This window comes from Phasianus colchicus, chromosome 2, assembly GCF_987193195.1.
Source record: "Phasianus colchicus chromosome 2, bPhaCol1.hap1.1, whole genome shotgun sequence".
NCBI classification, from domain to species: domain Eukaryota; kingdom Metazoa; phylum Chordata; class Aves; order Galliformes; family Phasianidae; genus Phasianus; species Phasianus colchicus.
In genome coordinates, this window is record NC_143437.1 from 29218446 (window position 1) to 29245968 (window position 27523).

Here is a 27523-nt window from a genome sequence, read left to right on the forward strand (position 1 = left end):
TTAGAAACGCCTTTTTATGAAGACTGATTTAGTAGGTTTCTATTATCTATAGTCACTTGTATTAAGACAATCAAATATAAAACCCAGGACTACATACTTTATTCTCTCTATTAAACAGGTCACTCTGCTTCAGCAGTGTTACCAAAGGTAGCTTAAATTTGATTTTACTACATGCTATCTGTTGCAGCTTCTATAGGACCCATGTATGTACAAACAGTAACAGCTGATATTCAAATAAGAGATACAATTTTTTTTTTTTTTTAGGAGTGATTTAATTTCTTCAGCAGTATCAAAGCACTAAGAATGCTTATATGAAGACAAAGCTCCTGGGTCAGTACTCAGAATTTGGAATAAATTCAAGAGTATTATTAATTATAGGGCTGCCTTTCATTGCTAAAAGCATCAGTTCATTTTGCAGTTCATTTTGTTTTTGTTGAGGTTTGCCTCCTTCCATTTATTCTCAGCCACAGGAGTGAGAACATCAGCAGTAGTTTTGCTGGATGAAGATATATCAAAGATAGTGGAGAAGAGGATGGAAGCATAGCTGACTAGTTAAAACGGAAGAATGAAAAGGCAAGAATGGGTGAAGGACATTAAGGAGGTGAGTAATGGTGAAGCTTAAGTAGCGTAAATTGGAGGCAGGATAATTAAGACAGACAAAAGCACACAGACTGGGGGCCTTTCAGTGTAGGTACCTAATTAAGTGTAATTAATCTCTAGTGATAAATTAGCTCATTCAGTAGTCTGAAGACAGAATGCTTTATAAAACCTCAACATCTTTACAGGAAACCCTCTTTCTGTAGCCACCATTTATCTTCATAGACCCTACTGTAAAAGGAAGCATTTCAATCACTTTCCAACATCTCTGAAACTATTTGAGGAAAGGCTGAGTGATTTGCGTCTGTTCAGTCTGGAGGAAAAAAAAAGAGAAGACTGAGAAGGGATCCCATCAATTTTTAGAAATATCTAATAGGCAGAAAACAAATGGATGGGGCTGGATTCTTTTCAGGGGTATGCAGTGACACGATAGAGGCCAACAGACAAAAACTGGATCTCAGGAAGTTCCATATAGGTAACTGAAATAACTTCTTTACTGTGAGAGTAACAGAGCACTGGAACAGCTGCCCAGAGAGGTTGTGACTCAATGATCTCTAGAGGTCCCTTCCAACCTTTAGGATTCCATGATTATATTGCTGCTCTTAGAAAAAAAACAGCATCCATAGATATACAAGGTGAGCTGTGCACAAAGGCTCTGCTCTAATATAGTGAAATTGGAGCACAGAATACGAACGTTGAAGGGGCTGACTCTGGACAAAATACACCATGAGACTTCAGAGAGGAAAGAAAATTTCTCAGAGCTTCAGCTGGTGATTCCCGGGATTACCATCTTTCCTCTTCCCCCAGTCATTATATTAGAGATCTTACATGCGAAAGAAAGTGAAAAAACTCCTGTAAGATTTCTACTTTCTGCTAAGGGCTCATATTTTATGTTACAATCACTAGCACCTCCAAAATACTAATTTTAATCTTCAAAACTAAATGCTAGAAAACCTAACACTGAAGCACACTTCAATATGGCCTTGGTATTCTTGCTTCAGGTAGGAAAAGTGACATCAAACTTCTCAGAGGATAATCCAGATTAAATTTACAGCCTTTCATCTTGGTAATATTAACTTTTTTCCCCTCAAAAAAGACCAATAAAAATCCAATGTAACACATTATTTCAAGGTTATGCTGTTCAGAATCAGTACAACAGAGACTGAGGTAGGTAAAGATTGTACGCTATTATCTTTAAGTTCATTCAACATTCTTTCCTCTATAATAAGAATCTTATTAAATTGTTCTGTGCAAATGAATCTGCACCAATTAAAGCACTGTTTTATTTATAACATGGATTTACATTTACACAGGTTTTGTCCTCATTTCACACCCCAAATTGGGCAGAGCACAACAACAATGCAATGTTGTGACCCATAACCACCTTCCATTCTCTGAGATGAGAATTTCCCTATTAGAAAGAACTTACATGTTTCAAATGTTTCAAGGTGGCATAAAGCATAAGGCTCATTTACAGCTTCTTGAAAATACTTTCCCACCTAGCAAATGCCTTGCTACAACAGTACCTCTGGGAGCAGAAGAGGCTGTACCACAGCAAAACTCTACAGCAAGGTTATTTGTCCATAGAACAGTGTTATTCCTCCCTGCAATTTGCAATCATGTATCTCCATTTCTAATTTGGAGTGAATACGAAAGCATATGAATAGCAGGATGCCTCCACTAGTTCATTAAAACAATCTTAACCATCAGTCAAGACTTGATTTCTCAGCAGTTACTATACATCTGTCAGAGAAGCCCTGCAGATGTTGGTGCTCTAACTCCCAACAGTCCTTCTTCAGCTGATATTCTGGCTGAAAAACAACAACAAAAAAGACAACAACACTGTCAGTTCAATCCCTTTACATACAGGTTATGTCAAAGGGAAAGGAGGTACATTTAAAAAAAAAAAAAAGGTTGTGCTACCTCTCTCTATTAGACACAGTTCCAGAGAACTATCACTGGAGATACTTGCACAACAGCTTTTCTGAAGATAACGAGACCACACTTTAGGACATCTGACATCCCCTGGATTTCCACATTGTCACCCTTCCCAAATTACATCACCTACTTGTGACTTCAATATAATCAACTGACATTATGGAAGTCTAAGTGACCCTTTTGAGGTCAAGTTACTGTACTTAGCTCCTTCTTTAGAGCTGCTTGACTGATCAGATAATATAATATTAATTATGCTTCAAGTCATATTTTACAAGATACTTCATCAGCAGTTGGACAAATCCTTCACTTCTCAGGAAAAAAAAAGAAAAAAAAAGCAGTGGATCAAAATATCTTTCCTTCTGGAGAAGCACCTATTACCAGCTTCTAGGAGATTTTCCTGTAAACACTTCTGTTCCTTGGTTACTAATTGAACCTATGACTTCAGTAGCTCAAGAGCACCATAAAAAGAAGTATCCTTCCAGCACCTTCTCTGACAGCAAAAAGCAGAAAATTACATAGGTCTCTCCAAAAGTAATGCCTCCTTTTTTCTTCCAATGAAACTACAATAGATACAAAGAGTACAATAACACTATTAGATGGAGCATGTCCTCAGTTACAAAATATTATTTGCCAACATGGTCACCACCATTTGCTATGCATTTCAAACAGCAACGAGCACTAGTCCACATGCCATGCTCTTAAAAATCTGCATGGCCATCCAGAATAAGACTTGTCTTTCACATCACTGCCACCACTGCTGAAATATAATCTGGAAATAGTAGAAGTACTCTGTATATTGAACAGATCATGTTTCTTATTCTTTACAAATCATATAACGTAAGCAATCTGTCAGATGATTTAAAATTGCTGTATAGAACAGCTGGAGCAGAGGAACAAGGCATCACTTTTATTTTCACTGATAACGAAATAAAGGACATTTTTGGAATACGTTAATAATCTGCTATCTTTAGCAGAGATAAGGATCTCATTATCATAATGTATGTAGGTCACTCCAAAAGTAATGCCTTGTATTTATTTCCACGGAAACTACAACAGGTACAAAAAGCACAATAGCACCTTTTGATAGAGCAAATTCTCAGCAACAAAATGCTATTTTTCATCAGGGTCACATCCATTAACTATGCATTTTCATCAGCAGAAGTTACCCCCAGTCACTGTCACCACTGCAGAAATGTACAACCTACCACCTCACTGTGCTCATATGCACTGTTTGATTCCCATAAACGTTCAGAAAGCATCAATGAGTGTCAGTGGTAGCCATTTCCTCCACATGGAGGAATTCAATAAAGCACCTTTGTTCCATACACACTTCCATGTCTGATGCCATTTTGTCAGGCTGTCCCTCTGCTGCCATCTGTCACACAGCAACAACATGAAATGAAATATTTTTTGAAACGTTCAACATTTACTGCCATAGATCCTCCTCTGATGTGTGGGCAAACAAAATAGGAATCATCACTTTTGGAGCAGGCCTCGTATGAGCTCCCCACTAAAGGTGCTACTGAATTCAGCAAGGAGCTACCTGGCCATATGTGCCAGCTGAGTTTCTTCTCAAGTTGCAACATCTTAGGACTTGCAATGAGATCTTCAAGAAGGAAAGTCTTAGACTTGGATAAGCAGAAGTTTCAGACACAGCGTTCAGTAGCTGTCCAACACTGGAGACCCTTCTTTTCTGTCCCTCTAGAGTTTAAGACGGGTTTTATGACATTAAGCTTTTGAACCCAAAGCAGCAAAAGCTAACTCATCTAGCACTCAAACCCAATCAATGCACAGGAAGGATCCTGCTTTGCTTTTTCCTTGGAGTTGCTGAGCAGCCAGCATACTGCCAGTCCTGAGCAGTAACACCAGGCTTTCAACATCTTCCCAAAACACACAAAAGACTGTCCACATTTCATTCCATTTCTTCCTCTGCCCAAGTAACTTCAAAACAGCATTTCGGACAATCCAAAGACCAGAAAGCAAATATCACCTCAGTCAAGGACCAGAATATCTATTATTTATTTATTTTAAATCAAAGGCTGAATCTCAGGATTCATTCCTCCTAGTTGAAACTAGCCACTGCACCACATGGTCCCTCATCCTCGCCTGCCCTTCTGTCCTTTTTCACATCTGCACAGCTTCAAAAGGAAGGGCTGAACGTGCTCAATCACATGTGAAACTATAAACAAGACAGCACAGAGCACTAATCAGCTGTCCTCTCCCTGTTATCCTCCCTCCACTTCCCCTTTCTTAAAGACAATTTTTGCTATATTAGAAAGAAGGATAAACATGTGTACCTCTCAAAAGCAGCTTGGAACTGCAGGTCTCCAAACATAAAACATGTGTGTGGAGGCTTCAGTAAGGCAATTCAAAGAACTAACAAAGTTGACATGAGAGATTCTTGCTTTCAGTACTGCAAAGCAGAGGCAGCTCTCAGTTCAGCAGGACTTAATTTCATAAATTCTCCCAAAAACATAAGCAGTTTGAGCAGGTGTAAGGATTCAGCCCTGACCACAAGGGTTTCCACTTTATGATCAACATCTCAGGTTTGTCCTGTAATGCTTCAATCATGCTTTGAAATCAATTACTCCTCTCTTCCTCTCCACAAGTTTTGTTTCAAGAAGGCACATTTCCGTGAGAATAATGTCTCCTGGCCCCTATCATTTTCTGGATCAAAGCAAAGCGTTTGGCATTCAAAGACACAGATGTCAAAGCAAACTGCTTTAATATCTAAATCAACTTCCACAGCATACTGTACTAAAAATCAAGTGAAAAAAGCACACTATTTCAGCTTCCTAAAAATTAAGGATCATCTCCAGGAGAACAAAACTTAACTCCTGCAGACCAGGTAGGGTAGCCTGAAAATTTGCTACAAAACTACAATTAAGAGGTCATTATATTGTTTCTGCCTTCAATGATAGACATACTGGGGATACCAGTAAAGGTCTTTATCCCATGAAGATCTTTTCCCAGTCTAGGTAGAGGTTTCCTCTTTACTCACTCTAGGACCCACAAATCAGTATGCTTACAGTTGAAACATAGACATTCAGTTTGATGATAATTGCTTTCTGAATACATTATTTTCATTACATTTTCTTCCATCTGTTCCATTAAATGTTGCTACCAAGGACTTACTATATGAGCCAAACTTCTAAGCAACTATACAGAGAGACAGAAGAAATGCAAAAATTGCAAAGGAACTAACTACTAAACTCTTGGACAGCAGAAAACAATCCCAAAATTTTAGTTGGAGGTACTGTGCGTCAACACAAGAATTAAATCATCACAGGAATTGTGTACAAAGAGTTTACTACACATTGCAAAACTAAGTATATGTTTTGTGGAGTGTTCTTCAGAAGAGGACATTTATTGATGCAGTTATACAACAGAAGTATCAAAAGAGTAGAGAGTTTAAATTTCATTTACAGTCTGTTACAAGTGTGCAGCACTTGGAACATTACAGAAGGAACAATGAAAGTCAAACAGTGTTGTGGGAGTAGGGGAAGCTACAAAGAAGAAAACAAGAGTTCTTCAATCTACCCACCAACCCCCAGCTGTAGAGACGAAGTATAGCCCACACTATTGGAAGAATAACTCTGTCTTTCAGTAAAAACATTATGGTAACATACTATCACAGTAGAGTAGATGTGCAGCAAGGAACATTAAGAATTGAAAAATTAAGGAGAAATCTAGGGTTGAATTCAGATACTTAATCATGGGCACTGGCCAATCTCCTCTTAATATACACAATTGTCTTGCATTACCTCCTGTAGAAGCTGCAGAAGTGCATGTTTCCCTGTAATTCACATTACATTTGCTTCTCCCACACATGCTCTTTAATATTGTAGGACGTCTGCAGAGCACTAAACACCTGCATTTGGTAACTGACTCATCCTGAGTATCTTTTTGCCACTCAAGCAAAACAAAGAACATCTGTCAAAGCCAGACTCTTACGGCAGTTCAAAACACAATGTGCTAAGCTGGTTCTTTATGACATACTGAACCAAGCGCATTTTAAAGAGATCTGTTTTCTAATTTTATAACTGTCTGGTTTCTCTGCAAATACTAACAATGGGCTAGAAACACTAAGTATTTCCACCTTCCACACTGAATTATCATAGAATCATAGAGTGGCCTGCCTTGAAAAGGACCTCAAAGATCGTCTAGTTTGAACCCCTCTACCACAGACAGTCACCAACCACTAGATCAGGCTGCCCAGAGCCACATCCAGCCTGCCCTTGAATGCATCCAGGGACAGATGAATCCCATAGCAGTTAAGCTTACTCCAGTTTTTCAAATGACTGTTTACCAGGTACTCTCATTTTCAGAACTGTCATGTGAGATCAGAAGGCAAGGTGTAGAGAAGTTGCAATTTCTCCCCAGAATCAGCAATATACAGCAATGTAAGCTTGGTCACCAGCTTGTTGGTCGATCACTAGGACTCCTGAGATAAGTTCTCAATAGCAAGGGAGGAAAAAAAAAACAAAAACAAAACATCAAAAAAAAACAAAGCAGACCTCTGAATACTGAATGCATTTTCTTAAGTAACATTAAAAAAAAAAAAAAAAACACAAAACTTAGTTCTCTAAGAAATAAAGGATTTGATACAAAAATTATCTCAGCACAAAGCTATTAAAAACAAGATATAAGCTCCATATTTAATATTATGGGTTCTGTACTGTTGTTTAGTGACTGCTAAAGAGGAATGCAATAAAATCTGCATGGCTTTCAGCTCTAATTGCAGACAGCAGCTTATTTTGGTTTTAACTAATGCCAAGTTAACTCCCTCAGCAGTTCATTGTCACAGAGGCTCAACTGTCCATCAGCCAATTATCTGCCATACTGCTCCTTCCCGCCTACCCATCCCTTTGCCAAGACAATTATCTGTAGTGGCTTTACAGATTGCTAGCATTTTCATCAACAGTACCATCACATCTGAAATCAGATCATACAAGAGAATTTCTGCCAGTGGGGCTTGTTCTCCAGATATCATCTGTCTTCCTTCCAAATGTTATGGAAGAGATAATGCAGAGGTATACTTCTGTCTAACACAATGACATGGTCTATGATTCTATGATCTAAATGGGACAGAACCCCTACAACAGTATTGCTGTGGTACCAGAGCATATACAACAGAGTTCTCATTTACTTGGACAGATACAGCATAATGTTTTACAGGCAGCACTTATTTTTTTCTAACAATTTTCAGCATTCACCATACACTGCTGCCAAGTGTTACATTCCTCAGTCTTGATTTGTCAAAAATAAGACAGAAGCAACACTGCAAAATGACTAGAGCATTAATCAAATCTGGAGAAACAGTGAAGCAGAGAAAAAAAGTCATAAGACAGATGCTGCCCAGGAACTGCACTCTGACCACACAGAAGTAACACAGGTCCACAAGCAAGAACAAAAGCAGCATGTTTGAAGTTAGTCAGATGATCTTCATGTTAGATGGTAATGGACTACAGTTCTTAGGCACCAGAATCAAGGGATGATACAAACTAGAAGAACAACAGGACTGCAGCACCATCCTCACAGCCATGTTCCCAGTTAGGGGGAGCCAGGTGATGTTACCATTTCCAGAGACAACCCAGCATGAAAGCTGCAGTCCTGCTTTCAGTCCACCTCTCACAGCCTCTTCCCTCTATTTCCTTTTTAACCAGAAGACAGTGAAGTTCAGCATCCCTACACAGGGAATTTTTTTTGCTGCACTCTCAAAAGCCCTCACATTAATTTAATTCTTAAAATTCTCTCACAAGAGAGAATTTAAAGGATCACCTTAATGTGACAACAGTATAATTTGCAAGATCTTAGTAGAATGGTAGCATTGCCTTCCTACAGTTGAAGGTAAGAGCTATTTTGATTTTAATTCTGTGCCATCTTACCTTCTCTTTTATTTGCAGAGGACAATTCAGCTTCTTTGAAGGCAAAAATAAAACAGCTCAAATCCTGTGCTTTTTCCCCCCCCTCCATGTTCTCTGTGAACAGTTGCTACCATCTTTCTTCAACAATATTTAGGATTACCATCGGTCTCCATCTAGCTAAAGAACAAAGGAATGAAGTCTATTTTAAGCAGCTTTCATTAACCCATTAGTTTTTAACCACTTCTCCTGTTTCTCTGTTTCTTTAATACAAGGTTGATGCTTTTAAAGCTTTGCATGGGACTACATAAGTTTAAGACTTTGGAATTCTCTTAATTTCAAACAGTGCTGAGCAAGCTAGTCAGTACTCTGCTGTAACAAGTTACCACCTTTAACTCAAATGATTCAGAAGGATCAAAGCTACTCCTCCACTGAGGTAAAAGTATCTGTCAGATTCATTCAGAATGGGTTTACTTTCAGGTTTTTTTTGTTTGTATTTCCTACAGTCCCACTTTGACAGGGAGGTACAGGAATACATGCAAGTCAAGCTAAATCAGCTTTTTTCCTATGTTAGGGCTGCAAAGCAAGTTATGAACCACTCTATTACTATAGGACTTTTCCTCAGATTTGAATCAGTCTACCACAAAACTACTTTCAAAAAGAGAACTGTGGTGCATTTATTTTGGAGGCACAGTGCAATAAAAGCATTAAGGGAGTAGCCAAGTGTTATAGTAAGCAAATAGCTGAGCAAAACACAAAGACTCCAAGAGTTCTGGTCCTGGACCCGATGGAGACAATAATACCAGCTCTGAAGTTACTAATAGTACAGCAGCATGTGTAGATGATACAGAATTCAAAAAGTTAAATTTAAAATCCTTCTCGTGCTTAATCCTGAGGTATTTCTTCAGAAATCCCCTTCCTTGAGCTCAGAGGGTTTTGCAAGTTCAAGTTTCAATGTAAACAAATACTTCAGCATTTCTGTCAAGAGTCAATGTTGGGCCAGTTTATCAAACATTCTTCACCGCAACTCTCTCAAATAGCAGTTTTCTAAAATCCCTCTATGAAAATGTTGATAACAAAATGAATTTGTAGCCTGCAATCCAGTTAAACTTGTATACATAATGTTCAGTTTCTAATAATCCATTCCCAATCTGCCGAAGAGAACCTGGTGCTGAGCATACCACCAGAATCAACAGCAGAAGCCCTGTGCATTACATGCCTGCAAAAGTCACATATGCTATCATGCTCCTAACTCCCAGAAAGTAACACAGAGGAAGGCAGACGCAAGATGCAATCTTCAGTTCAGTACAAGTTACCCCTACCCCCAACCATAGATGATTTCTGGCAGGTTCTCATCTTTCAGACTCTCATCAGATTGAGTTTCACAACATTGTTTCCCTGATATGAGGAAAACTGTCAGATTCTTCTCACATAGACTCCCTATGAGTCCCAGTGCAGGACTGTACTTTATTATTAACTTTATTTTACTCCTGGCAGGTATCACAGCCTTCAGCTGTGCAGGTCTGCTTAAGAGACATAGCTGTATCTTCAGAAATGAGCCTGCCTCCCCCCTTGTTCTTCTTTCCTAGCCATGCCCTGGTAGGTACGTATGGAGCTAAAGATGTTTGTGACTTAAGCCACAGAAGCAAACCATAATTGTGTTGTTGTTAGAACTGAATGGACAGACACTTCTCCCCGCCTTCTCTGAGGAGACCTTTGAAAGGAAGCAAAAGGTCAGACAAAGACTGCTGCTCAGGCAGGAAGCGCTGCTTTGCAGAAAGCAAGAGATGCGATTAAGCCCAAGAGCAGGGTGAAAACTTCACAAGCCACGTGAAGAAAAATGTGCAGAGAGCTTCAAGAAAACTGTCCAGCCTGAAAAAATGTAAACATAGAAGAAAGAGCTGTCTCTTGGGTCAAGTCCCAAAGCTTTGCCAGAATGAAGTTCAACTTGCACAGAAAGCTTCCCCCCCCCTCCATCTCCAGTTTTCAGAGCACCAAGGGAAGCAGCGACCGTGCAGTAATACCCATGCACAGCTGAAAACAGATAGGTCGCTTAAGGGAATTAAAATCATTCAATTAGTTCCATGTTAGTAGTTTCACAGCCACATATTTCCTGTCTGACATTAATCTTAAATCAAGCAGCACTCATAGAAACAGAAAAGATTCCCTGAGAAGAGGCTAGAGAAAACACTAGGGAACTTAAATGGCAGCAGCTTTATGTGACTTTGTCTTTTCCGAGACAGTTTGTTCTCTGAACTAACTCTGCAAAGGATTCTTGTTTCACATCTCAGTGCATCCTTAAGACATACTTCTGGAGCACAGAATCTTCTTACAGCATAATTCCATTATCATTTAAAGCAGCGTAAAGCAACACGGCTGTTGAAAGGTGCAGCCATGATTTCTTCCCTCCTTCACTCCTCTCTTCTCCTTGTGCCAGCATAAGTGTTCATGCCATTGCACTGAGCTAAAAAGGCAGACTCTCCAGGGAAAAATTAAACAGGCAGAATGTTCAAGACTATACAGGTTGCCATGAAGCAGAGGCCAGCACCAGCAGCGTAGCTCATGGGGATGCGTAAGAATAACCTTATTCACTGTCTCAGAACTAAGAAGAGTCTAAAACAAAGCCTGTTCCCTGTATAAAAGCTATTAAGCTAGATGTCAAGTATTTATTATCAATAAAAAAGCAAAGACTTGAGTACTTCAGGTCTCTCTATCAATATCTATTGCTAGACCACTCAAGATTTTTTACCTTTTCTCACTAGAAGTGGTAATTGGCAACCACAGAGACCTCAAGACCTGAAGGAACCATGATGAACATTTTAACAGCTTCCCATGTAATACCTTTCAGAGCCTTAATGTGAATGCTTAACAAGCAGGTACTGTTCAGACCCACATCTAACCTTAGTTCAAAGACTTGAAGTGATAGAGAGTTCACTTCACCCTGAGGCAATTTGCTACCATGGTTAATTATACTCAATATTGAATTTGGTGCCTTTTTATGGTCAGAGTTGACTTAATCATGCAAATAAGCTTCCTTAGAGGAATTACCTTACAAAACAAAGTATATCATAACAGTTTTGTATAACAGAAAAGGGTTAATGTTAGGAAAGTTGGCCAATTCAATTTTTCTTAAAAAATACAGTTGATTAGCATTAGTTATGTTAGATCATTTTATCAGCCTTTTCACAACAGTACTGGATGAGTATCAGATTAGTGAAAACAAGGAAAAAAAAAAGTTTTTAATGATATTGCCACTATACAGTACCATGCCAACACTGCCCTAGCATAATGAGGAAGGGAAGCTGGATTTCTCCTTTCCACCACTACTAAGACAACTGACTCCTTTGTTAGAAACCAGCTAAGTTCTTAGTTCCGCTACCCACAGACTTCCCAGGCACTTCAATCTCCATTAGCATTTTTTAAACTGTTGATTTGTACTGGCTGCTGTCAGCTTCTTTACCTCTTTGTTATCAGTCACTGACAGATATTTTAGATGACACTTCTATTTCTTACAAGAATAGTTTAAAGTTTCTACGGAAGTCAACTACACAGCTAGCAGTACTGGGGACATTATCAGTATCTTTAGACTTGATGTTAGGAAGAAATTCTTTATTGTAAGGGTGGTGAGGCACTGGTGAGGTTGCTCAGTGAGGTTGTTGATGCCCCCTCCCTGGAGGTGTTCTCAAAGCCAGGCTGGACGGGGCTGTGAGCAGCCTGGTCTAGAGGGAGGTGTCCCTGCCTGCAGCAGGGGAGTTGAAACTACATGATCTTAAAGGTTCCTTCCTATGATTCTATGGTCTTGAACACCTCAAACTCAGCAGTATTCATGCTTTTATACAATAATTTTCTCACATAATCTTTTAGCTTTACTCTTTCAAGCATCGTGCTTCAGATGGTAGCTACATTTCATTGTATTTTTTCCAGTTAGAAGACTGGATAGAATGGGTAAATGTGTAAAAACCTGCCAATGGAAGTGCTGCAGTACAAAGTAGCACACTTTGTACATAGAACAGATAGCAATCCCTCTTCCATCTCTGGTATCTTCTTGCCTTAGTAATAGACATTTTGTGGTCAGGAAGCTTACCTGTATAAGTTTAAAATAAATAGATTAGCCACCATATTTTATAATTCTACTCAAACACCACACCAGCCATTTGCATGCATGTGTGTACACAGATTGCTGTTACACCTTTCCAGAGCACCCAGAGAGGACAGCACTAGAAGTCCCGTGAATTATTTTTCTTCCTTGCTGTGTTTTGCACTCTGTCTTGAGGATACGTGGAGTCTCAGAAAACAAGACTCTCAGTGCAAGACTTCGATACACAGATTTAAAGTGTTAATAGTCTCCATTCCCTCTCCAGCTTTAATTATTGGGTTCTACCCAGATTTGTCATCCTCTGTTCAAACATACACACACACACCCCTAATACCAAAATCATTTTTACATGGTATCTTATGGAAATGAAACCATTCTCAGCCTTAAGATCAATATCTCTGAAGATGGCTGAGGTACTCTTGCAATTCTATTAGCAGCACTCCTTTTAGAAGAAACTCACTGCCGCAGTTTCTCCCTCCACATCACATACAGCTCTCAACAGACTGAAAGCAGCCATCCATACCTCTTTAGAGCAAAACACACAATGTTATTTTTCAGTAAGTAGTAGAATTGCTAATTTATTCTGTGTGAAGGCCTCACCAGTAGGACAGAGATATCTCTAAGACTGACATGAAACATACAGATCCTTTAGCAATTACGATTTGACTCATATGAGGTAAACTTGATTCTACATGAGCAGAAAGTCCATTGCTAAAAATCAGCATAGAATCAGCAGGTACAGGAAAATCTGCTCCAACTACCTGCACTTTCAGGTTATTGTTAGGTACATCCTCCTCTATTTTTATGGCAACCAGGATTTATTCAGGAAGATTTGCATGCATAAAGGTTTATTCTTACATTCTTAGAACACAATTTCAAATTATTCATGAATTCATTGAAGTTTCATACTTCACACCTTTTTTCAAGATGAAGAGCCCTTTAGCTTTATAGAATTGAAAAAGACCTTCTTATTGGCTTTACAAAAGCAGAAGAAACGCAGACAATAATCACCTAACCTGAGCAAGTCCCTGTTTGAGTACAGGAACCTACTAAATTAACTATCGTGTAAAACAAACACTTCAAGCTCCACAAAAAGGAAACCCTAAAAAGCCACAATAAAAGCAGGAGTTGTTAAGAAGGGTTCATTCTACGGAGATTAAGTAGAGAAACAACACAATCAAAGAAAGCAGTAACTCACTGTATAGAGGACAGCAAAACAACTCTGGCCAGATCCGGGACACGCTCTCTGGAGGAACCTGTTAGAGAGGAGCAGCCTGGGCAGCGGGACAAATACATAGCAGACAGGCCAGCTTGTCTGCTTTATTTCTACAAAACTTTCACGGAGAGAACCCACAGAACATTTCCCTTGTCAGATTACTTGGACTAGAAATGGTGAAAATATTTAAGGCAGCGCCAGGATGAAGGAAATGACAGCTGAGGGAAAAGATGCCTAAAGAGAAAGATTTAGTTGAGGGTGAAGTGGGCTGGCACTTTCCATTTTTAACTGTTCAAATAGATTCTTTCCCAGTTTGCATCATAAAACTAAGTGAAAGACAAGTGTTGCAAAACAAGCACAAAACAGCCCGCAATGGTGCTGAAGCCAAGTATTTCCATGTCAGCTGCCTGTCAGTCCATACTCAACAGCATTACAAGTTTGCTGCAGACTTGCTATGAAATGATCTCCTAATTTCCCTGTGACAATGTGCTGTGCATGCTGCCTTTCAATAAACACTTTTCTCCTTTGCTGATCCCAGCTGTCCATCGAACAGGATACAGACACTTTGAACAATGTAGTTAATCTGTTTATTTGGAGCAAGATCAAACCTCAGAAATATTTCCAGCATGACAAAAATAGGGGAAGAGTAAAGAGTTAGAACAGCTATAAATTAAAACCAAAACAACAACAAAAAGCAGAGGATGTGAAGTAGCATCAGCATAAAGATTGCTGTCTTAGATGTAATGTGTGGACAAGAGAAAGCTTTTGGAATTCAGGATTTTTATGCAAGTTCTCAGTGCAGAAACTTGAAATCTATTTTTTCTTGGTTAACTGTACACAGAGATTCTCTCTCCTCTGAAGCACACTTTTATTCATGAAATGCTTGAAAGTATGACTTTTCTTTAAAGTCTATTTTAAGCACCATGGTAAGCAGTTAGGCAAAAATCATGGTCACATAGGACTGTAAGTTCATCTGTTGAAGGTAAGCAATAAGTATTTTCAGAAACAGGGTATAGGACACTGCAAAGATCAAAGGTACGCTGTAAAAAACAAGTTTCGGAACCTTAAAAAGCAATCTTGCAAGGGACAGATGTGAAGGAAAATAATTATTGGAGGCGTGAACAAGTAGAAAGCTAATCCCATGAACTATAAAAGATGTTTACATTAGTTTTGTTCTCTAAATATGTCAGCATTTAAGCTCACTAAGTAGTATGTGTGGCAATGACAAGGCAGTTCATTATGGAGCTCCCTGTTGTAAAAAGCATACTATTTAATAGTACAAATATTCTCATTTATCAATTTGTTCATTATACAAATGTAAATCTTCCTCTCCTCTCCCATCCCCCAAATCAATTACATAGGAACAAAGAAACATTTTCAGAAAAGCACAGCCCTTCAATCCTTATTCTACAAGAGGGAACTCAGTACCCAACTGATTCCTACAGCCATTACAGATATTTCCAAGGCACCTACCACATTAGTATCCAAGCACCCAGACTTGTTAATTTAAGTGTACACAGAAGAAAGCTACTTACCAACACTCCTTCTCCAAAACAGGTATTTGGAAAGGAACCGTTTTATTGAATGGATTATAGCAATATGCACATATACATATGGTTTGAAACTTTGAAACTTCAGACATTCTAGTTCAAGATAGCTGGAAAATAAACAACAACAAAAAAAAAACACAACAAAAAAGCAGACACACACAAGCCCTAAACTGGATTTTCTTTGGATGCATCTCTATAGTCCCTATACAACAAATCTTCAGCTACCTGTTTCTGCTCTCATCCAGCTATGCCATCCTATATTCCTAGCAGAAAGCTTTTATTTGCAAGAGCACACTGAGCTAAAATGAAGAACACAAGGTGCTTAGTGGGTCACAAATACCAGATTGGGTAGATCTCTTGCCACCAGAGATAACTGTCACAGCTAGCATACCTCCTTTGATTAGTTAGACCAATCATGAATACTACAGCAACACTGTGGACAATGTAACCCCATCATCTCCTCATTTCTTTCCCATGTTCAGAAGTCAGGGCCTTGTTCCCAAATAGGACCTCAACTGCCCTTTGTAACTGAAGAGAGGTTCTTCCCACTCGTTCTCACACAAAAGCATCATTACTACTGTTGAAAACAAACTTTATGCTGAACAGATCAGGATAGTGTTTGTCCACAATACACGCTTCTCTTGCTAAAGAAAGAATATCTAAGAAAAGCACGATAAAGGTTCAAACGTGAGACCTTTGTTCCTATTTGGACACATGTGGTGCACAAAAGAAAAAGCAAAGTAGCTAAAGCTGCACCAACTTAATGTTTCTTTTACAGAAAACTAACAATCTACAACTGTAACAACTTCCTCAAGAATTAATATGGAGAGGAAGAGATTAATCTGAGTAATTGTTTGCCCATTGTTTCCTCTCTACTGCGATCACATGAAACGCCCAAGTGATTATAAATAATTTGTCAGGAGATACATAAAAATTTGAATCTCAACAAAAAGCAGTGAATGATGAAATGCATTATCTAAACACAGCTTCAGAGTTAAGTATGTAGGGTGATGGAGTGGGGAAGAACATAGGAGTGAGGAGAAAGATGAAAGCTTTTGTGCATTGTTATTTCCCATCACTTGATTACTATAAGCAGCAAGAAAGGGGGAAGATGGAAAAAAAAATGCAATATATATATATCTGTATCTCTTTGGCTGCTCAATGACCCATCCACATGGATGCTATCTTATCATACAGGAAAATAAATAAACCTTTGGTACATTCCAGCCCTGACACACGATGTAACACCAAAGCAAATAAGAATTCAGTTTGAAACTACAGTTTAGTTTCTTATGATTTACAACCATGTCTACTACTGCAGACATTAAGAGTTCAGATTATAAAGCTAACATTCTTTCATCCTTCCATTTCATTAGTAAAAGAATCAGTTTTATCGTGGAGAGCTTTAACAGCATTATTCATTACCAGCAGGTGTCTTAATCCCCAGAGAGCAATGAACAAACTCAGAGCATACTGAGTTATTCTTCAGATAGTTCCAATCTTATGGAAGTTCATCCATTAACTAATGTTAACTGGCCCTGGAAGTCCATTGGGAACCAGCTGGATACAATTAAAAACATTCCTGTGTCAACTGTTAGCTAGATTCAAGTAATAAATAACACAGAGGCCCTGAGATGTAAACTTAAAGTACATCCATCTCAATACTAAATGTGTTGGAAGTTTTCTATAGTACTGTTGGAACAAGAGGTTTCTGACCACCTTTATGACTGAATGCCTTCTGTACCATTTCTGTGATGTTAAATATTTCCTCTACAGAGGTTATGTGTAGGAAGCATTTTGAAAGAAGTCCACTACAAATACAACCTCGTTATTTGATGTGCAACTTATCGTGTCTTGTAAACAGCACAGTAACTTCACGTCAATCTTCTCTTTTCCAGAGAGCACCGTTTGCTGTGTCACTGAGTTTAAAAGGACTTGGATCTTGTTATCCTTAGAACAGTACATTTCAAACAGTACCCAATGAATCCTTAATTAAGAAATTGTAAACAAAGAGGGCAATAAATTAGAATACCATAGCCGTCTGACAGAAGTCGAGACCAGCAGCTATAACAAATAATTCAGTTCAAATGTTCCACCTTCAGTTTTCCCATCTCAAGGGAAAAAGCCTCATCCATTGTGAATAACTAGCACTGTACAGCAGAATGTTTTTATTTGGGAGAAATAGGGCTAAAGAAAGATGATGAAGATTGACCTGAGTGTCAGTGATTAAGTTACATAGAGAGGTGCCTGCTATTTGTTACCTCTGTACAGCTGTACCAATATCCACAGTGTTTCTACAGATGAAGTATTTGGAACTTGTCAGTTTTTAAGGGTCTGACTTTTTCCACAACAGCAGCAGCAACCCCCAGTTATACTGGAGCATACAAGGTCAGCTGATCCATTAAAGACTTGCACTTCCTCCTCACTTCATCCACCGAAGCAGAAAGGAAAAATAAATCAAGAGTTGAAACCCAGATCCTCCCTCCACCCAAGAGAGGGCAGAACATGGACTTTGAGGATGTAAATCACCCCCAACATAATGATCACCCTGTAGATGAGGCACAGCCAGCTAGAAAGGCAACAGGCTTCTGGACTTCCCAAACCAGGCAGGTACCTCACCCAGCCACTCCACCTCCGCTCCCACATGGCTCACCGTAACAGACTCCAAACACCACAAACAGAATCAGAAGTACAATTAATTTATTTCAGGAACTTCAACAGGGTATTCCATAACACATATACCAAGTTTCTTTGAAGGCTTTCTGCTTTTCATGAAATAAGTCCTGACATTTTAGAGAACTTGTCAGTGCTTCAGTACACCCAACAGTTTTGTAGGTCAGATCTCTTAAAGCAACTCTCCAGCAGTTTCTGAGGCTCCTCTCTCTCACTAGAGAGGTCAGAGGAGCAAAGTTACCAGTTTGCCCCTAAAAGAAAATCTGTAGAGAGGCTACTGCGTTGCCAGGAGTCTCTGTACATCAGGGAGCTAACTTTAGGATCGAAGCCCTCAAATGTCAGACATATCAGTCTCTCTCCCAGGAGTTTCAAAAAGCAATAGCTATTATTACTTATTCACACCTCAGCTTTATAGTTACTTTAGCCCCATGCTCCAGGATTTCTACCAAGCACCTGCAAAAGCTGGCATCAGGTCCAGGAATGCCCCTCAAAGGCAGAAGAGCTTCTGTAATTCCTTTACCTGCTACAACTCTGAATTCAAGTCTCATTTCCAGGAGTGAACAGTCTGCTGGCATGTTGAAAGCACAGATCCTGGACACAGCACACCATGTATTTGTCATTCAGCAACAACCACAACAATATCAAAGAAAAAGCTGATTACTGCAGAAGGATGTCAAGACAAAAGGCAAAAGGAACGCCAGATTAATGCCTCCAACCCCTTCCCACAGATCTGGTTTTAGAGATCAACTGTAGTATGGAACACAGTCTTTAGCAACACCCACCAAGGCACATGCTAACACACAACTCATGCAACAACCATCTTCAGGTATGCTTTGTGCACACCTGGCTTCAGAGGCAGCAACTAGGTTAAGAAGAGGACATCCACATTTGGTTGAGCACAAACTCTTAGTCCTTTCTTCTCTGTGTTAAAAAGTATGTCATCTTGACAAGGAAAAGATTCAGTGATGAGACCTCTGTAAGTGCAGGGACATATCATATCCAGACACCCAACATACCACACAGTTACAGCAGATTTAAAAGAAAACAAACGTTCTACAATGCTATGGAAGTTGAGTTTTGTTTTAGCATAGTATTTTTGAAGAGGTGGGAGGCTGGGCTCAACACCCATCAAGGTAACAAGATAATCCTCCAACTTACTTGCTCCAGGAGAGTCTTAGAGGACTGAGCCATGCTTGCAGCAGCTATGGGAAGACCTCTACTCACCACCCCTCACTGTAGCTCCCCCAGTCTGACTGTGTAGTCACATGCTCCAGTTAGACCTGTTTTCAGATACCACCGCAGACATGCATTTATCTATTGTCTTCCCTTAGTTCTGAGGAAGTTAGCTTTTAACACATCCAGAATGAGTTAGTTCCTTGCAACCTGGTTGTGGAGAGTTGAGCTGCCATGAAACAACCAGCATTTGCTTTGATCAGGAGAAACATTTTTTCAGCCTTAATAATGGAAGAGTACATAAGGAAGAACACTGCATTTAGGAGACTGCAGTCAGTGCCATGAGCAGTGCTGATACCTACAGAGCAAAAAGGGGAGAGAAATATTAGGAAAAAGTTGTTTCCTATGGGAAAGAAATGTGTACAAGTTTGATGCTAGCAGAATTCAAAGGTAAAGACTGATGCTACATGTCTCAAGTGTGCTTTTAGGAGGTACAGCTCCCATACACTTTTGGAAGGAGCTCTGTACGTCTCCCTTGATTATTGCAGCTCAGTAGACAGAGTGATAAACTTATTATGGTGTCTGCTGAAAATCTGCAGCTTGCCTCAATACATGCTCAAATGCCACCCAATCACAAGCAGAGCACTCAGAAAGCAGCTTCTCTAGTAATTTAGCTTCTTTCTGTCTGTATTTGGCTTGTCCACAAGCAAAAACAAGTCAGAGTCTAAACCGCTTGCGCTACCATGAAAACATGGTCTGCTGAGGACAATGAGTACTGTTCCCATGAGCTTCTCCCAAACATCAGAGATGTACTCCATACAAAAAGTCTCAGTGACTACTTAGGATCATCACAAGTGTTTTGATTTCCCTGAAGCTAGGCTTTTCAGCATGGCTTCATTTTCTGTTACGCTGAGCAGCACTAGAACTATGTATGTCAGAAAGGAGATCAAAATGTCACATCTACACATCTTAACCAGAGCAGGATTTCAGAGATTGTACACGTGCAAACAAAGACTGTCCCATGCAGATATGTCCACGCACATATCTGTTCCATTTATCCTGAAGACATTGAGTCTAACAAATCAGTAGAAACAGTACTACATGGAAAGAATAAAAATAAGGCAGCACAGTTTGACACAGCAGGCAGAAGGAAAAAAGAATCAGTCTGAAGAATGGAAGAGATCTGAGCGGGTAAGCAGAAAACATGCCTTAAGCTGTGGGTGTCCAACCTTTTGGCTTGCCTGGGCAGCAATGAGTGGAATTGTCTTGGGCAGAATAAGTTACTCCAAAAGTAATGCATCCTATTTATTTTGATGGAAACTAACCAATACAGAGAGCCCAGTAACACTATTTGATAGAGCAAATTCTCTGCCACAAAACACAATTCTCCAACAAATCTCCAATCAGTAGGGTAACTTTCATGAACTTCTCTCCTTGCGCAGAAAGGAGCATAGGAGCAGCAACAGAGCAAGGAAAAGGACAGCAGCAAACAGCAGCAAGAACTACACACCAAGTAGTGCAAAAATGCATGTTTTGAAAGCAGTCTTTAAGACCTTAAAGACAGATTCAACTGAGAGGTTGGGAGGGCAAATGCATAAGTGAGACAAAGCAAGAACTGAAAGGAGAACATAGACACTCATGACTCAAAGAACAAGAGACAAAATTAAGGGAATTGGGAAAGCTATCTTAAAACAGTTAAGGAAAAAAGATGGCAAGAGATTGAGTTAGCAATGAAAAGTAATCAATTCTGAGAAAAATAGTAGTCGATACCAGACAGCACTCTCAGATGGCAATCCATTAACAAGTCAATTACAGTGAAACAGCAATAAGATATATAAGATAGAAACAGAAATAGATCTAGTACAGTGACTAGTTGAAGGAACTATTCTTCTATGCGGGTGACCATAGGCCAGCATGATTGAAGTTCGTAAGTAACAGTTTCTAACATCAAACCAAATAGCAAAGAAAATATTCAGCCACCAGCAACAAATCTATGTGAAAAACTCATAATTTCAAGTTTTGCAAGTATTTTCTATGCAGTATAGATATCTTTGTGGGCTACCTTCCATTTGGCAGACTGGAGATGCTTAGACACTGTTTACCCTGGCTCTCTTTGGATAGGAAGCATTGTACGCAAACATTACATTTGTTATTTTCTGTGGTAGTTCAGTTTGGAAGATTTGCTTTAATTAAAGGAGCTCCTGCCCAAAGCTTTAATTCAGCACCACAGGAAAATAACATTGTAGAGCTTAAATAGAAGGTCTCTTATCTACTGACAACTTTTTCTATAGCAAAGACGTGTCTGCTATTGTGTAAAGTTTCTTTTGTTAAGATACAAACCAACAGAACTGACACCGTGCGACAAGGAAATCTGAGCAGCCTTGGCTAATAGTACATGTACTGGTTTACCACGGAGAAAGAAATACAAAAGCCTTTAATAAAAGAAGCTGAACACTAAGAATTTCACTACAACTGCAGAAGGAAGCAATCAGTTTTCCAACAGTCCTCTCCAAGATATAAACTTGTGAAGGCCCCATGATGTCAGAGATAACAGCTCCTGCCGGTACATTCACTCAAGTCATTGAGAATCAATCAACACAACAAATTAAAGCTCAATTTAGTGTGACAGGCCTACGGAAACTGGCTATGATACAACGCATTAGAAAGTCTGTTTGACAACCAGCAGACAACCATTTATATTTTGCATACCAGGCCCAGTTTCACTGAATTCTATTGTAGATATACAGCTGCAGCTTTTGGAAGGCAGGAGTTTTAGTTACTCATACCACTGCTTCTGTCACTTCTAAAGTATGGTTTTCTTCTCACAGAAGAGAAAACACATCCTGCCATACCCAGTTGTATTTTACCTACCTTTCCCCTCAAATACCTTTGTCCCAGTTGTTTCAGACTGCTGTCCAGTTGAGTGGAAAGTGCAGTAACAGCACCAGACATGAGGGGAAAGGCCAAAAGATTTGACAGCTCTTTCAACAACTTCAACTTGCATGGACCAGACATCAGACCTTCACAATAAATGCGAAGAATCAATACATTGTTGTGCTACATTAATGCAGTCCTTCCCTTAATTTCCTAGAGTCCCTAAGCCTGTAATGGTTTTTGTTTGTTTGTTTGCCCCCCTTCATAACAGAGGAGCAACATTAAAAGCATCTTCATAGCTTATATAATCAGATTTGCTGTACTACAGCATTAGGTTTCATTATACATGATGACAGTGGCTTTATGGAGTTTCCGAAAAAATTAGAGTTGTTTCTGGAAAACCAGCACATTACTTCCTGAATAGACAACCACTGTTTTATTCAGCCATCATTTGGGACACTGATTTAGACTGCATTCATTTAGATGGCAGCACTATTAAGCAATTTAAAGTTTCACACCATATTAATATAGGCATGAATTTAAGTGGCCCACACATATAAAGTTTTTGAAAAATCTGGCCACGTTCCCAGAAAAGGAGTTCATAAGCTAGAAGCTGTCCAAGCGTCCTTCGGTAACAGCTACAGCAAGGTGGCACAGTGTCAGACTTTGTTCGATCACCCTTTTCTCAATTGCTTTCCTTTCCACTGCCAGAATGTGCTGCTAGTAATGGGCAGAGACTCATCTAGAACATTTTGATCTTGAGAGTGCAGGCAACAAGGCAAACTAGCACTACACAAGCTCTGGGGAGCAGGAAAACAATAACAACAACACAACCCTAATTTGCGGTCAGTGTAAATACGGAGGGGTTGTTGCCCAGGAGAAGACTCAACTAGTAAGACTCACCTCAACTCTCCATGCTAGCTTGTGAAGAGCATTTCTCCACCTGTTTCTCAGCCAAGCTCTATAGCCATTCTTCTCATCATAATGACTCATAAGGAACAAGTCTATAGGACAGCATTAATCAGGAGCCTCAGCTCAGTTCTCTCAGCATTGGGGTATGTAAAAGAAAATAAGCCAAACAGTCATTGCTCTGCAAACCATGTTGGGACCTCAGTGCTGCTCAGGCCAGCATCTAGAAGGCCAACAAGATACAAGAAACCATCCCCAAGCTGCATCCTTTCATCAGGGCTGATCAAGACTCAAAGCTGAAACTTCGGAGAGAAGAAAGCTGTGTGTAAAGAAGTGGAGGCTGCAGAGCTCAAGGCAGCTGTGACAGTCTTCCTAAGGGTGAGAAAGTAGAGAGGACTACACAAGCATTTAATGCCTGCAACCTAATGGTGACTGTTGGAGAGCAGATTAGTGACTGTAACTGAACAAGCCCAAACAACCCGATGGGAATAGAGTGCCAATAACATGCACATTCACAAACATCCCATCTCATTAACATAAGTATTCATCTCAATATCAACACTTATCTATTTCTAAAGGAAAGCACTTCAGAAATAACAGCTGAGGACAGCAAGAGATCTGTAATCCTTCTGCTGAATTTAACTGTACTTCCAAGGAGCCTTTGCTAATCACATTTTAGCATGAGGAACAAAAGCACCGCAAGTAGTTTGAAGAACAGAACCGCCAGTCAAGAACTGTGGCACAACTCCTGTCTGTGCTTCACTGATATTTAAATTGCTTTCTTCAAGAATATCTAACAAAGCTTTGAACGTAAGTACTGAATAGAGAATTGGGATCTGAAATCCAGCCCCAGGGTACAGCCAGACGGTGGGGAACCAGCAAGAGGCTGTGTCAGCTCTGCCAGCAGCAGGACACCGCTGCTCAGTGGTGAGAAAGGGGAGGACACAACCCTTGTCATGAGGAATAATATCCTGCAGTGCAGCGGTGTGCTACCAGCTCTTGATCATTTTACTGCCTTCAATGCAGTAAATCAAGGAATATCTAGACACTTATTAAGCAATTTCCAGTCATCCCCCATTTAATACAATAGCAAGTTTCCAGAACAAATTTGAAATCCAGGCTTCAATTTTTTTCTTATTTTATATACATCTTTAGCTTGTCATCTCCCTTTCCCATCTTGCTTTCTCCCTTCTCAGCTGTTTGAGGGGCTGTGGAGGGAGGGAGAAGTTCCACATAAAACAGAAGTCAACAGCACCAATAAAATGTTTTCTACCCAACTCCCTGTGAAGTTATTCTACCTTCGTCTCACATCTGTCACATCCCTTTAAACTAGAAAACTCACAGCCAGCAGCAAAATTTAAGTGATAACAATCTGCTCCTGCCTAAGCAGTGCAATTTACAGTTTAGATATTCCCTTTAACACCATTCTGAACGGAACCTGGAAAAAAAAAAAAAAAAAAAAAGACAGCTGGAAGCAGAAGTGCCATGCTTCTGTACACTTAGCACTGAGCATAGTGTTTTGCACATTTTCTCAGCATACATCAGGCACAATCGCTGCTCTAGACAAGTTGTCAGATAAGACCCTCTAGTGTCAGAAGAGGATATAAAAGCACACGGTGCATTGTGAGAATGAAGTCAGAGGGCAAATGTAGCGTTGAGACCAGAGGAACTCCTCTCCTCTCCCCTTCCCCCAGCCCTACACCTAGCCAGAGGAGGGCTCCTTTGCTAGCACAGCCTGGAAGGTAACAGACATTCCTACTACAGGTGCTACTGATCACCATCCCCAACATCATCCCAAGGTAATCAGGGTGGAAGGGAGTTCAGGAAGTCATCTGGTTCAGCCAGTTCCAAGCCATGACAGACAGCAGCTCGAACTGAGAAAACTCTTTCAAGGACAGGGGTTCCCCAACCCCTCTTGGCTCCTGTTTCAGTGTTGGGTCATCTTCATGGCGAAGAGCATTTCCTGACTGTAATTTTCTCAGATGTAATTCGTGCCTGTTGATCCTCTAACAAGGCCCTAACATCAGGAAGGAAGAAGGCACGAGACAACCAAAAAACCCAGAAATCAATACCCACAACAACCCTGCTGACTTCGGCATAGCTGGGAACTAAATGGATTGCTTTTCGTGGTGTTCTGTATAAATCTGTAGTCTCAAACTTTCAGCAGCTGGGAAATCTGCACAGCCCACGGCTCCGTCAGCCTCACCAACTCCTCCATCCCCGCATCCCACCGCCCGCCTCTCTCCTTCCCCAACCCCACAGTCACAGCTCCTCCAGGGAGCAGCCCGGCACCCACGGAGCAAAGGCAGACCCAACAGCCTCGGTTGTTTCACGTGGATTCTGCTAAAGAAAACACGAGAAACACTTGACCAGTGCTTCAGACAGGCAGCACGCAGACCTAGGAAAATTAAGCCATCAAGGAAGGGGTTTCCCCACACACGCCAGCCGCATCCATTCCCTTTGCAGCACGCTCAAGAGCTCACCTCCACGACCGCGCTCCGCGCCTGCGGCTGTTAGATTTTGTTGGCAACACACACGAGCGCGCTATTCCCCGCGGCCGAAAGGAAGAGTTACCTTGAGGATCGCCACACGGCAGCAGCGAGCGGCGCCCTCGCTTCCCTCCTCCTTCCGAGCACAGCCCCCCAGCAGACCCCCGCGCAGACCCCTCCCTCCGCACACGAGCGCGGAGCCGGCTCCGCGGAGCCGCCCGTACCGGAGCACCCGCGCCTCCCGATAACCCGGGACACCCGCGGCCCCGGGCACTCACCCGCCTGGCGGGAGCGGCTCTGCCCGCGGCTGCCAGCAGCAGGACGAAGGGCACGGCCGGAGCGACGGGCATAGCCTGGGCAGGCCCCGTCCGCGGGGCCCGGCGGAGCGAGCAGCCCGCTCCCGGCGGAGCCCCGGCGGCCGCTTTTGTAGCCGCGGCGGAGGCGGGACCGGGGTCGGCCCAGCCCAGGTACGGCCCGGGGCGCCTCGGGGAAGGAACGGAGCGGGTAAAGCGCCTTCGCCAGCCCCGTCCCCACCTGTCAACTCCGCTTTGGAGAATCGGATTTCGTCTAAGATCGGGTAGCGAGGTGGTCCTCGTGCTGTTCGCAGCGTGAAGTTTGATTACTTTTTAGTGACAGTAGATGCCGTTACCCGTTTATATCAGGAATTTTGAGAATCATAGAATCATTAGAGTTGGAAAAGACCCCTAAAATCATTTCATCTATCTGATCCAACCACCATCCCACCCCCACCATGCCCACTGTGTCCCTCAATGCCACATCCACACGGCTCTTGAACACCTGCAGGGACGGTGACTGCACCACCTCCCAGTGCCTCACCGTTCTTTCCAAGATGTTTTTCCCAATATCAGAGCTAGGTTTCTAAATCGAAGCCAAGCTACAGATCAGCCCCATTCAGCAGCAGGATGTGCAACTCAGCAAACGGGCTCTTTTGATTTTCACTCTTCCAGATTCAAGTCGTTATCCTTGCATACTCACTTTGTGCTGACACATACAGCTAAACCTATGCTAACTCACTGTCTGTTGAGATTATGCACAGGCATCAGGAAGAAGAAAGCATACAGAGCCTCCCCAGTTTAGCAGGGAATCTCAATTGAACTCAGAACAGGGGTAAAGATTTCAGATTGTTCTGTTAGATACTACTGAAATAGAAATTAGTTATTAATGATGTACATTAATTTCAAATGCATCACGGCCAGACTGATGCTTTGGGAATGTAACTGATCACAGCATCGATGCTGTGAGATCATGAAATTACTTAGCATATGAATTGCCAGCACAGCAGGTACGCTTCAGCAGCCAAGTCCAGGCAGAACTTGTCATTTGTTGCCTAAAGCCTAAAGGAGATTTCTTTCAACTGTTCAAAAGTGAGAGAAAACAAAAACCAGGGAAACAAACAAACAAACAAACAAGCAAATAATAAAAAAAAAAAAAACACTCCTAAAGAGGAGAGAAAGAACATACCTCATATTAGGTGAAACTCCTGGTGTCTGCCTCAGACAATGGGTTTAATATTATTTGTTGAGATTAATGTTTCACTGTGCCAGTAAAAGAGATGCTCTGTTAGTATCAGAATAGCATCTCAGACATTGCTTAAGAATTAGGGAACAACGAGGAATGAACAACTAAGATTAATTGTGACCAAGACTCTGTGATTTTATGGAAATCCGTGATCCCCTGGATATAAAAGGCTCAAGCCCTTACCTAATGTTTGCCTCAAAGGGATGAAGATAATGAGGCAGGAAAAACTCACCTATTTTGTCTCAGCTCAAACATATTACACATAGATATGAGAAACTTCTGAAGAAATCTACTTTACTGTTACCTGCAGTTATCACACCCTCAAAAGAAGCAAATAGAGAGAAAATCAGCAATACCAAACTGCTGAAAAACACAACTAGAAAAACAAAGCATTCGCTACAATTTTTGGTGGTTTTACTTCCCTGAAAGGCCAAGAGAAAACCCTGGCCCAAGTCAGTATCTGACCTGAAGTCCAACACCTGACTCAATTTGGAGGCACTTACTGGTCTTGCCTTCTGGCACCTGAAGACGATGCTTGTTGCAGCTGCTTTCAGTAAACCAACAAAAACACCAGGCAACTGAGCAAGATATTCTCTAGCTTTGTT

General features: G+C 40.8%; 1 protein-coding gene across 1 annotated transcript in view; it reads right to left on the reverse strand.

Annotated features, from left to right (window-relative positions):
• Positions 1-25763, reverse strand: part of GLP1R (glucagon like peptide 1 receptor) — a 79472-nt gene extending 53709 nt beyond the window's left edge. Inside the window, exon 1 of the mRNA XM_031594145.2 lies at positions 25658-25763. Within this exon, the coding sequence (XP_031450005.1) occupies positions 25658-25729 (72 nt within the window). The 5' untranslated portion in view covers positions 25730-25763. The remainder of the gene's footprint in view (positions 1-25657) is intronic.
• Between the last annotated feature and the right edge of the window lie 1760 nt (positions 25764-27523).